General features: G+C 37.1%; 2 protein-coding genes across 3 annotated transcripts in view; both read right to left on the reverse strand.

Moving 5' to 3' along the window:
• The window catches only part of LOC111468379 (glutamyl-tRNA(Gln) amidotransferase subunit A, chloroplastic/mitochondrial-like), a 4,805-nt gene extending 1,358 nt beyond the window's left edge, over nt 1–3,447 (reverse strand). Inside the window, exons 1-6 of the mRNA XM_023113572.1 lie at nt 2,832–3,447; nt 2,263–2,574; nt 1,362–1,541; nt 1,166–1,260; nt 293–368; nt 53–130 (exon numbers count right to left, since the gene is read on the reverse strand). Coding sequence (XP_022969340.1) covers nt 53–130; nt 293–368; nt 1,166–1,260; nt 1,362–1,541; nt 2,263–2,574; nt 2,832–3,392 — 1,302 coding nt within the window. The 5' untranslated portion in view covers nt 3,393–3,447. The remainder of the gene's footprint in view (nt 1–52; nt 131–292; nt 369–1,165; nt 1,261–1,361; nt 1,542–2,262; nt 2,575–2,831) is intronic.
• Nucleotides 3,448–4,006: 559 nt separating this feature from the next.
• LOC111468429 (actin-related protein 2/3 complex subunit 1B) lies at nt 4,007–9,692 on the reverse strand. 2 transcript variants are annotated; one of them, XM_023113646.1, is made up of 15 exons: nt 9,406–9,689; nt 8,634–8,719; nt 8,358–8,434; nt 8,176–8,270; nt 7,643–7,712; nt 6,708–6,777; nt 6,475–6,548; nt 6,343–6,385; nt 5,949–6,030; nt 5,521–5,609; nt 5,318–5,403; nt 5,154–5,214; nt 4,773–4,879; nt 4,484–4,542; nt 4,007–4,361 (listed from the first exon to the last, which is right to left on the reverse strand). In XM_023113646.1, the coding sequence occupies exons 1-15, from the start codon at nt 9,473–9,475 to the stop codon at nt 4,297–4,299; spliced, it is 1,134 nt and encodes a 377-aa protein (XP_022969414.1). In that variant the 5' UTR covers nt 9,476–9,689; the 3' UTR covers nt 4,007–4,296. The 2 variants fall into 2 exon arrangements, with proteins under 2 accessions (XP_022969414.1, XP_022969415.1); XM_023113647.1 differs by lacking the exons at nt 4,007–4,361; nt 4,484–4,542 and adding an exon at nt 4,560–4,701 and having other exon boundaries at nt 9,406–9,692.
• Nucleotides 9,693–9,989: the final 297 nt, after the last annotated feature.

Consider the following 9,989-nt stretch of genomic DNA (forward strand, 5'->3'; position numbering starts at 1 on the left):
GGGGGGGGGGGGGGGGGGGGTGTTCAAGAACAGAAAAATGCTGACGTGGCACCTGCTGAGCGCGCTTGTAGTAAGCATCATAATAACCAGCTGAGAGAGCATATGTTCCCATCAAAATTCTCATTTTAACCTGCGTTGAGAAAATGTGGATATATGAATTTTCCAGAAGGAAAGACGATGATGTTAAAATTCTGTAACATATTTCACAAAAAAAGGGTACGAACCTTCTCAAAGTGAAGTTAAAATATTGAATGTGAATGCAAGAGACATTTAAAGAGTATCCAAATAGTACCTCCGAACCAAATCCTGTTGCTCGGGAATTTTCATATAGACCAGTTAGCTCATCAGCAACAGCTTGATTTCCATATCTATATGTGGGTTTTATGGAGGGAGGCCAAATTGGATCAGAATAAATTGTTATCACAATACAGTAACAAAACAAAAGCACCTGAAAGAATATTTAGATATTTAATGGTTTTTCAACTTGAGAGAACCAAGTAACAATTCAATTGATCCAAAATCATCTGTTGAGAAAGTCCGCGAGAGAAATTGTGAGATCCCACATCAGTTGGGGAGGAGTACGAAGCATTCTTTATAAGGGCATGAAAACCTCCCCTAGCATACGCGTTTTAAAAACCTAGAGGGAAAGCTTGAGAGGGAAAGCCCAAAGAAAATAATATTTGCTAGCAGTGGATTTTGACCGTTACAAATAGTATCAGAGCCAGACATTAGGCTGAGCCCCGAAGGGGGGTGAACACGAGGCGGTGTACCAACAAGGACGTTAGACCACGAAGGGAGTGGATTGGGAGGTCCCACATTGATTGGAGAAGGGAACGAGTGCCAACGAGGATGCTGGGCACTAAAGGGAGGTGAATTGTGAGATCCTACATTGGTTGGGAAGGAGAATGAAGCATTCTTTATAAGGGTGTGGAAACCTCCCCTAGCAGACATGTTTTAAAAATCTTGAGGGAAAGCTCGAAAGGGAAAACTCAAAGAGAACAATATCTACTAGCGGTGGGCTTGGAACGTTAAAAAAATTTCTTTAACCTGAATGTTAAACATTGCAACTTCCTCTGTCTTCTCTTGATGAAAGATATTAGATTCCTTTTTCTTACAAGAAGAAATTAAACATTTCTTACAACAAATGTGTCCGTCAGCAAGTTACCTGACTCCATCATATCGTGCTAAGTTTGAAGAGGCTTCAGATGATGCAAGAATGTAATAGGCAGGCAGCCCAAGAGAGAATGATGGCAGTGATACCTACAAGAAACAAAAGTTCAGAAGGGAATGAATAAAGAAAATATTCATGTCAAGTTGAAATAAAGCACCAAAAGCTTTGAAAATTAAAAGAAAATATAAACCTCATTGATGGAGCATCCTAGTTCTTCAAGATGTGAAGCAGCAGCACGTATTGCAGAATTTACTTCACCATCAACACCATTATCAAGAGTTTCACGAATTAGGCCAATCCTCAATCCTTTCAAGGGTTTAGATTCCAATGAATCAACAGCACTAAATTGCGATGCAAAATCAGGAACCTCCTGAAAGATGCGCACGAAAGAAAATTTAAAAAAAATGCTACAAGAATGCACCATATTATGAAATTACCTGACGAGTGATGAGAAAATTCATTATGTGATTCTAATCAATGGTTGAATTGGCTAAACGAGGCCCGGAGGTTTTTTTTCCCTTGAAGAGACAAGGCGGTCTTGAAGCGGTATGTGACATAAGCCTCAAATTTAAGTAAGAACATGAAACAAATCCTAAATTAGTAAAAGTTCATATTGTCAGAACTTAAATGTTTTGTCGTTTAAGAATGAAGCGTATCAATACTCTTCTTTTAATCATTACACGAGGCATAGAGACGTTAAGCCTCAGTGCATTTTCAAAAACGTGTAAGTCTCTTCTAAGAGAGGCATAGCATAAGCCTCTTGTGGTTCAAAGGAGGCACAAGGCTCAAGGCTAAAAGTAAGAGCCTTGTCTTAAGGCAAGCCACCAGGCGTTTAAAACTGATTCTAATCTACAGTTTCCAACCTCAAACAGCTAGCTTTCCTAAGCACTAGAGACATAAATCCTTACGACGAATCAATAACACAACATGGGATTAACAAAGTCGCTTAATAACGTTAAGTTTTCCAAGAACCAGGCATAGGACAACTTTCCTCTGTCACGCTCAAGGTCGGAAAACGCTACAAAACTTAAAACAATAGCAAAGGAGGAATTTAAAGAACAAAAAATGAAACAAGGCAAGAAAGTCTTTACTCGTTTACTACTAGTGGCATCATGTGTATCATGGCCAGAAATTGCATGCAGAAGAATCCCAGCATCAGCAACTGTTGTACTCAAGCAGCCAATAACATCAAGTGATGAAGCATAGGCCATAAGTCCAAATCTTGAGACACGACCATACGTTGGTTTCAACCCAACAACACCACAAAAGGATGCTGGCTGCCGCACACTTCCACCTGTATCACTCCCCAATGACACCACACACTGCCTGGCAGAAACAGCTGAAGCAGATCCTCCTGATGATCCACCCGGAACCCTACTCAAATCCCATGGATTTGCGGTCACCTAATGAATGAACAGACGCACCACCTGAGTAAACCAACCCCCGTCACCAGTGGAAACAAACACCACAGCCGCACTTTTACCATATAACTACAACATGCTCAAACCACATTAAAAAATTTCACTTCTCAACTCATTTTCATGACAAAACGAATGCTGATAGGAAAACAAGCAACCACACACACTTCCAGCCCCTTATTTCGAAAAGCACATATGATTATAAGCAGGGGGCGGTTATATACATTAAAGAAAACACAAACCTGGAACGCAGAGCCTTCAGTAGAACTTCCCATGCCAAACTCATCCAAATTGGTCTTCCCAATCACAATCCCACCCAACTCCTTGATTCTCTTCACAGCAGTAGCATCAAATGGCGGTCGATACCCTTCAAGAATCCGAGAACCACCAGTGGAGGGCATACCCGCAGTACAAATATTGTCCTTAACACCCACAAACACCCCAGCCAAAGGACCCACTTCCTCATTTCTCTGAATTTTGCCATCAATCTCACGGGCATCAGAGAGGACGCTTTCAGAGACGTGAAGAAATGAGTTGAGGTGAGGCTCCAATGCTCGAAGGCGATTAAGATAGGACTCGGCTAGTTGGGTGGCAGTGATTTGGCGGGAAAGAAGGGAATGGCGGATGGAGAGAATTTGGGAGTGAAGGGATTGGGAAGCATTGGAAGAGGGAAGTTGGTCTGTGAGAGCGGAATTGGCGATGGGATATGGGGTTTGTTTGGAGTGAAAGAAGAATGGTTTGGAGGGAAGATGGAGAGGGAAGCGAGAAAGAGAGCAGCGAGGGGGTTGCAGTGTGGATAGCATATTCGCCGCTGAATACAGAGCTCAGAGAAGACTGAACAACAAGCCTTACCTTACATATGATGCCTGAAGTAATTCCTAATTTAATCATTTTAAATTAAATTAAAGACAATAGAGAAAATTTGGGCTTGATCCTTGGGATGATTAAGCCCACTTAGAAGTAAGTCCCATTGATCCACAAGTCCAGCCCAAAAGTTCAGGCTCAAATTGAGGCCTTTTATAATAAACTTGGGCCGAATATACTTTTAATCTGTCCTTTTTTTTCTTCAATTTAGGTCCTCTGATTAAATAATAATAATAATAGTCTCTCACAATTAATGTTGAAATTAGGTAATAAACTTTGGAAACTTTGGATGAGAAAAAAATGTCATTTAACAAAATAAAATTTGGAAACTCCCACTAATTCTTTAATTTAGAAAATTAGAAACTTTTCTCCCTTATTCAAAACTAAATTGAAGAGTTAAAACACAATTGAAATCACAACTTTTTAGACCATAAAGAATATCCGATCGTACAAAAAGAATATAATCTGCCTATGTCGAGTTTAACTAATCAAACAGAAGTTAATGAGACAGAGCTGAAGTGAAGAAAGTACCGTACCGAAATAATAGTGCCTGTGAAACAAAATAGTATTTGGAAAGAATGAACATCATACAAGACACTAAACCAATAGTCCGAACACAATTCGAGACCTAAATGGGGAGATTAAATTCCAATCATGAGTATGAAATCTGTAAGAGCAAACAGTTGGGTGAAAATACATACATACACAAAATCAAACATGATTTTTGCTACAAGTAGAAAAGCAATCAGGTCTAGTAGCTGTGCTATAATATACAAGGAGATGTGACTATGCCGAGAGCAAGATTCTTTACATGGTAATGTGACAAGGTTATGAATGCAAGGTTCACAAGTACTGAGATAGATCGGCCTGGCCTTCCAAATCCCAAATGACCACTTTTCCATCCAAACCTGTAAGGCAGGGCAGATAGCTTTGATTAAAAGCAGCCTCCTCATAAGTTACAATCATTGTCCAGACATAAAAATGAAGATTTATGAACAAGAAGTTGATCGATCTCTTCCTTTTAACAAACCTGAAGTGCTGAACCGCTTTATAGTGGAAACCCCTGGCTCTCTAAGAGGCACAATACAACTACAGTTCAAAAAAGAATCATATTACGTCATGCACATTTAAAGGTCAAGGCCACCCCAAGTCCATAGGCACTTTTTGCTAATCCGCTCAGATTACGAGGCCTTCTCTGTAAAAGGCTCTCTGAATAAGCAATTATTAAGTGGATATGGGGCATCCTTCCTGGAAATCAAAATGATTCACAAGAATCAACCTAGTAGAATAAACAGAAAAGATATTCAATAATAACATACGTTATGCAATTCTCGTGGACGCATCCGCGCAATCTTGAAGATTCAACTGGATCATTGCCAACACCTTGCTTCGATTGACCATATAACTTCCCAAATGCTTCTGAAAACTGATCGAGAAAAAAAAGGTATATCAGAAAATCAGCGTGCTAGTAAAACCAGCTAGCAAAGTTTAAACAAGTAGAGAATAGCCATGAAATTTAAAACTGAAGGCATATCATCGTCAAACGCCTACTTACCTTTGAACCACCACTTCTTTAGTGAATTACAGACCTAAAACTTGCATGTTCATTTCAAAGTTGAACCAGTAGACAATGCATTCTATTTACAGCTTAAGTTGTAAAATAATTGTTTAACTGACAGAAACTTTAAGCTATGCAATACCTGGGATCCATACTTTGAACCTGATGCTGTTTTCCTTTCACCAAGAAATCTTATAAAGCTCCTAGTTGTGGTGGGGGGAGGGGAAGCAGATACATCACTTCAAATATTCCTCAAAAAGTTACAATATATTAAAGATAAAACAATTTATTAAAAGCTTAGCTCACCAGATCCCTCTTTCATCAGCAGCAAAAGCCATAGGATTGCAATCAAATCCTGTACCTATAACCATTCTCTCAGAAACAAATAGTATCTGAAAGAGTGTTATATTGATCCAAAAAGATTCAAGATTAGAAAGCGAAATAGTACATTGTACGTAAAGAATGATAAGAAAAACTCAAAGAGTAAAGAAAAATGGATGCTGACCCACATCACGAAGAGGCAAATCTCGGAATGCAACACTCTGGGCTAGAGGAGAAGGGCCAACTTCATCAACGAAGTAAATCATCGAATTGTGACCTGCAGCATTTAAATGAAAGGAATATCAGTAGAAAACAAACAATTACCATCTTAACTACTATAGCATAACCAACAAGGCTCCCGTTGAATCCTATAAATTGTTTTCAATGCCCAAATCAGAAGCTAACTAAAACAATGTGTGAAATTGCACAATTACAATTGTTAAATAACGAAGTTAACTAATGAACTTTTACACAGTTATAGTTGGAGGCAGAAACTATGTATATGAGTGACTTAACTATACGAGTAAAATTCAATCTTGTTGCCATTTCACATGCTGTAGTTTTAACTTATAAGGTTGTCTACGTAAATAATTTGCAGAGAGGAGGCATTTCTGACCTGCATAAGCTAAGGTATTGCCACTTGGTGACCACTTCACGCCAAATGCCCAAGAGAATGAAAGATCGAGCTGAACAATTAACTAATTCACCAAAAGAAATACTCATAAATAATATGCACTACTTCGCTTGTCAAAGGAGAGACGAAGAGTGAACCATTTCTTTTTCAAGGGGAACGTTCAAAGCATTCAAATTTGAATTAATAAAGACAATCAGAAAGCACTCAATGTGAAGGAAATAGTTGTCATGCAAACCCCGATTTATGTTTCAAATTTATTATTTAATGCCAAGGACGACTCAGAAACAAGTAATTATTTTATGAACAATTTAAGAATTTTACTCTTCCAAGCACAAGAAAAATTATTCACTCCAAAATTAAAGACCAAATATTGAACCTCTCCGAACTTTGAATCTGAAAATTTTCCTGCTCTTGAATCCCTGTTAAATTTCATTAGGCATCAGTAACTTGTAAATCCATCCTACAATATTTCATGAGATGATTACAGTCTAAGCTATTATCTACATACTTGGTGTCCACGCCTTTGATGAAGGTGGAAAAGATTCGACATTTTCCATCCGTTGAGGTTGTTGCAAGAAGCAGCTGCAAATAAAATGTAAAATAAAATTAAAACCAAAAAATGCAACCATAATTTTGTTCAGAAAAGCACTAAAATATATTAATTGCAGATTTTATAAAAAGACTAAAAAATTGTGTCCACGTGAATTCACATATAATGGTGGATAGAAGGATAAAACAAACATTATTGGTTTGCCAAGCAACATTTGTCACAGAAGAATCATGTCTTTTCCTGATAAGTTTACTGACCCACCTGTGGAAGGTAAACCATGAACACGTCAATTATAGAAAACTAAGGCATAAATCTAACTAGGTGAAGCAATAATAAAGAGATTTTTCATTTCTGAACAGAAACAGAAATGTATTGATTATGGATAGAAAATAAACTAAAGCATTGGATTACAAAGCCCATGAAACAAAAAAAAAAAAAAAAATTAGAAACCACAAGAAGCGACCCAGATATTTAAAGACAAAATGATAGATAGACAAAAATTAATAAAACCAACAAAAAGAGCAGATCAACAAGTAGGCACCCCCCCATAGCATCCTGCCTAGGTCAAAGGAAAAAAAAAGATACAGTAAACATAGAAATTATCAACTGTATCAACTGAAAATGTTGTCATTCCTCCACACGTATGCATATGAACTAATAGTTCAATCTGTTAAAATTTGATCCAGCATATAATACAGGTAAATGGCTTATAACATTTTTCATGAACAAATGCATAGAAGCATGCCACTGGCTGCAAATATGGTGTACAAACTGAACTTTTTGCAGCAAGTTTTGGAAAGAAAATAAACACCAAATTGGAGGGAACTAACAGCAAAGCACTTTGGTTTCCGCCTATCATAAAGAACCATCAAAGAAAACTATGGAATAGATCACACACTCAATCGATAGCTTACCAAGATTTTGAAATTCACAAGCATAGGATTAGTGATTGGAATGACACTTTTAGTTCAACTTATACAGGTCAAAGCTCTTAAATTACAAAACGTTTCTTGAATAATATAAGAATTAATAGCAATAACTTCATCATATAGCAGACTTTCCATTTTCATGGAAAATAAAAGCAATAGGCACAACATCTTGGACAAAAAGAAATAAAGAGCCATACCAATTGTTCTCTTGTTCATAGTAGCATATGCAAACAGTTTTTGCCCCACTTCCAACTGCGAACTTGTTTTCTAGGGGTAAAGAAAAAAAATCAAACATTTAAATATAAAAGAAGGGAACAAAGGGGCCATCAAAGCAAACGTGAAATTATTTTGTCATTTTGTCTAAAGGACTTTCATGATCCAGCATGTTGAATAGGTAAACTTTGAGGATCAGTTCATGTTTATCAATGCCAGGTCTACCCGATATTGCATTCATAAACAAGATAAATCTTTTAAATTTGGAAACTTTGATGACTGACAAAAATTCAAAATTGTCAGTGAGAAGAAGGTTTACTGGACATTGACAAAAAATTAAAATTGACAGTACCAATGAATATGCTGATCGAGACATTTAACTATACTGGGACATTGACCAAAAAAGGTGTTCATAGATGTGTAACTGATAAGATGAAACATACAAAATGTGGAAACTTGAGGATGATATGAACAACATAGGTCATGAGCAAGAGCAGGGCAGGAAATCTTGCACTACCTTTTGGACTCCACTGAACACAGAGTGCAGCTCGGTTTAGTCTAAGAATGACAAGAGTTGGTACCCATTCCGATCCTTCAAGGTTCCAAACATATCTAGAAAGACAAGAGATTGGTAGACTAATATGGTACATTTAAACAAGTAAAAGTCTAAAAAAAACATGAATATGAGAGAACACTTACGAATTTCGATCATGAGATGCAGTCACAATTCTGTTTGACCTAACACTCCAGTCTATCCCCGAGATAAGTTGATCATGCTGACACAGAAAAGGTGGATAAATTGCCAGACATTAACAACATGACTTCATTGGAAATCTTTCATTACAAACTAACTACAAAAGGACTAGAGTGAAAGCAGAAAACATCACCCATGAATAGATAAATGCAGTAACCTCAGGTTTCATGTTTTATTTTTTCTCATAAACAATAAATGGAAAAAGTAAATTAAAAAGGTACCTTTTGGAGAACATGTACTCTTTCCCAGTTGTCTTGTAATGATTTATAAATGTGAACTTCATTATTGTTCGGACAAAATGCAACCACTATAAAGCATATCAACAACATTAGCACAGGTGCAGTAAGATGAACCTAAACGTAAATGGGATATCATCATCTTTTGCATTATCAGACAAGTAGAAAATGCAGAGAATTGTCTAATTGCAATTACAGCAATTAATCTTAGAGCAAGCTATCCTCTTCTTTTTGTAATTACAGCAATCCATTTCAGCAATCAATGAAATGGGTTCTGATTTCAATCCAAAAAAAAAAAAGGAAAAAGAAATGTAGAGTATTGAAGTAGCGAAGAAACAAACGCATCACCTCCCCCGCCCCGGTGGTGGCCACAAAAGTTTAGCAGCTGATCTGATGATGAACAGATCTGGTGGAGCTAATAAACAGCATAATCAGCATCTACCTACCCCATAAGACATATTGGTTGTTGTATTTTGAACTGGGTGGAGATTGAGGTCATGTAACCTATCCTAGAGTTCTTCCCGCCATTTCTCAATAAAGCAAGCTAAATCTAGATCGCTAAAGCTGAATTGATATCATTTCCCTCCCTTTGATTGCTCAGAAAACATAGATAAGCGATCTCAATATATAAAATCTAGGAAAGTAATTGTTTCAACTCATTCCTATACCGAGGACAACTGAAATACAGAAAACTCGACATTTCCATTCCTTTTATCCTGCACAAAACAGAAGCAAACAAGGGAGAAGGGTTGATTACTGGAGTGATCGGGGCTCCAAGCATGGCAAGTGATGCACTGAGCGAACTGGTGAACTGCAATTGCTGTCATTATTTCCCAGCTCCAGTAGAAAAAAAAATCTCAGGAATCAACGACGGCTCGAAACTCTAGCTTCTCGGCGATTTTATCTAGCAACTGCTAGGGATTGTGAAGGTGATTGAGAACTACAGCGGCGAGGGAGATCTCGGAAACACGAATGCGATCCAAATGGGAAAGCGACCATGGCGAAAACCAGCATGCGTGTGTATTAAGAAAGATTCTCTCTGCGCCAACGTCAGATTGTAAAATTAAGCTTTTTCTTTTAATCTTACCAAATATTGTTTTATTTTATTTTTCCTTTTTTGGAAAATTGAACTAAATATACGAAATTATTACTCTCGTGCTTGCTTAGAACTTTCAGGGGAATGGTTTTAAATATTTTTAATTGAAAAAAAATATATCTAACTAAAATGGTCGGATTTTGCAGGATTTTATAGATTTTAGAGGTAAACTAATTCTTTGATATTGTCATATTTTTAATTTTTTATTTTTAATTAAAAGCCTATATTAATAAACTTTTTAATTT

The sequence above is a fragment of the Cucurbita maxima genome, unplaced genomic scaffold, assembly GCF_002738345.1.
Source record: "Cucurbita maxima cultivar Rimu unplaced genomic scaffold, Cmax_1.0 Cma_Scf00036, whole genome shotgun sequence".
Classification (NCBI taxonomy): Eukaryota; Viridiplantae; Streptophyta; class Magnoliopsida; order Cucurbitales; family Cucurbitaceae; genus Cucurbita; species Cucurbita maxima.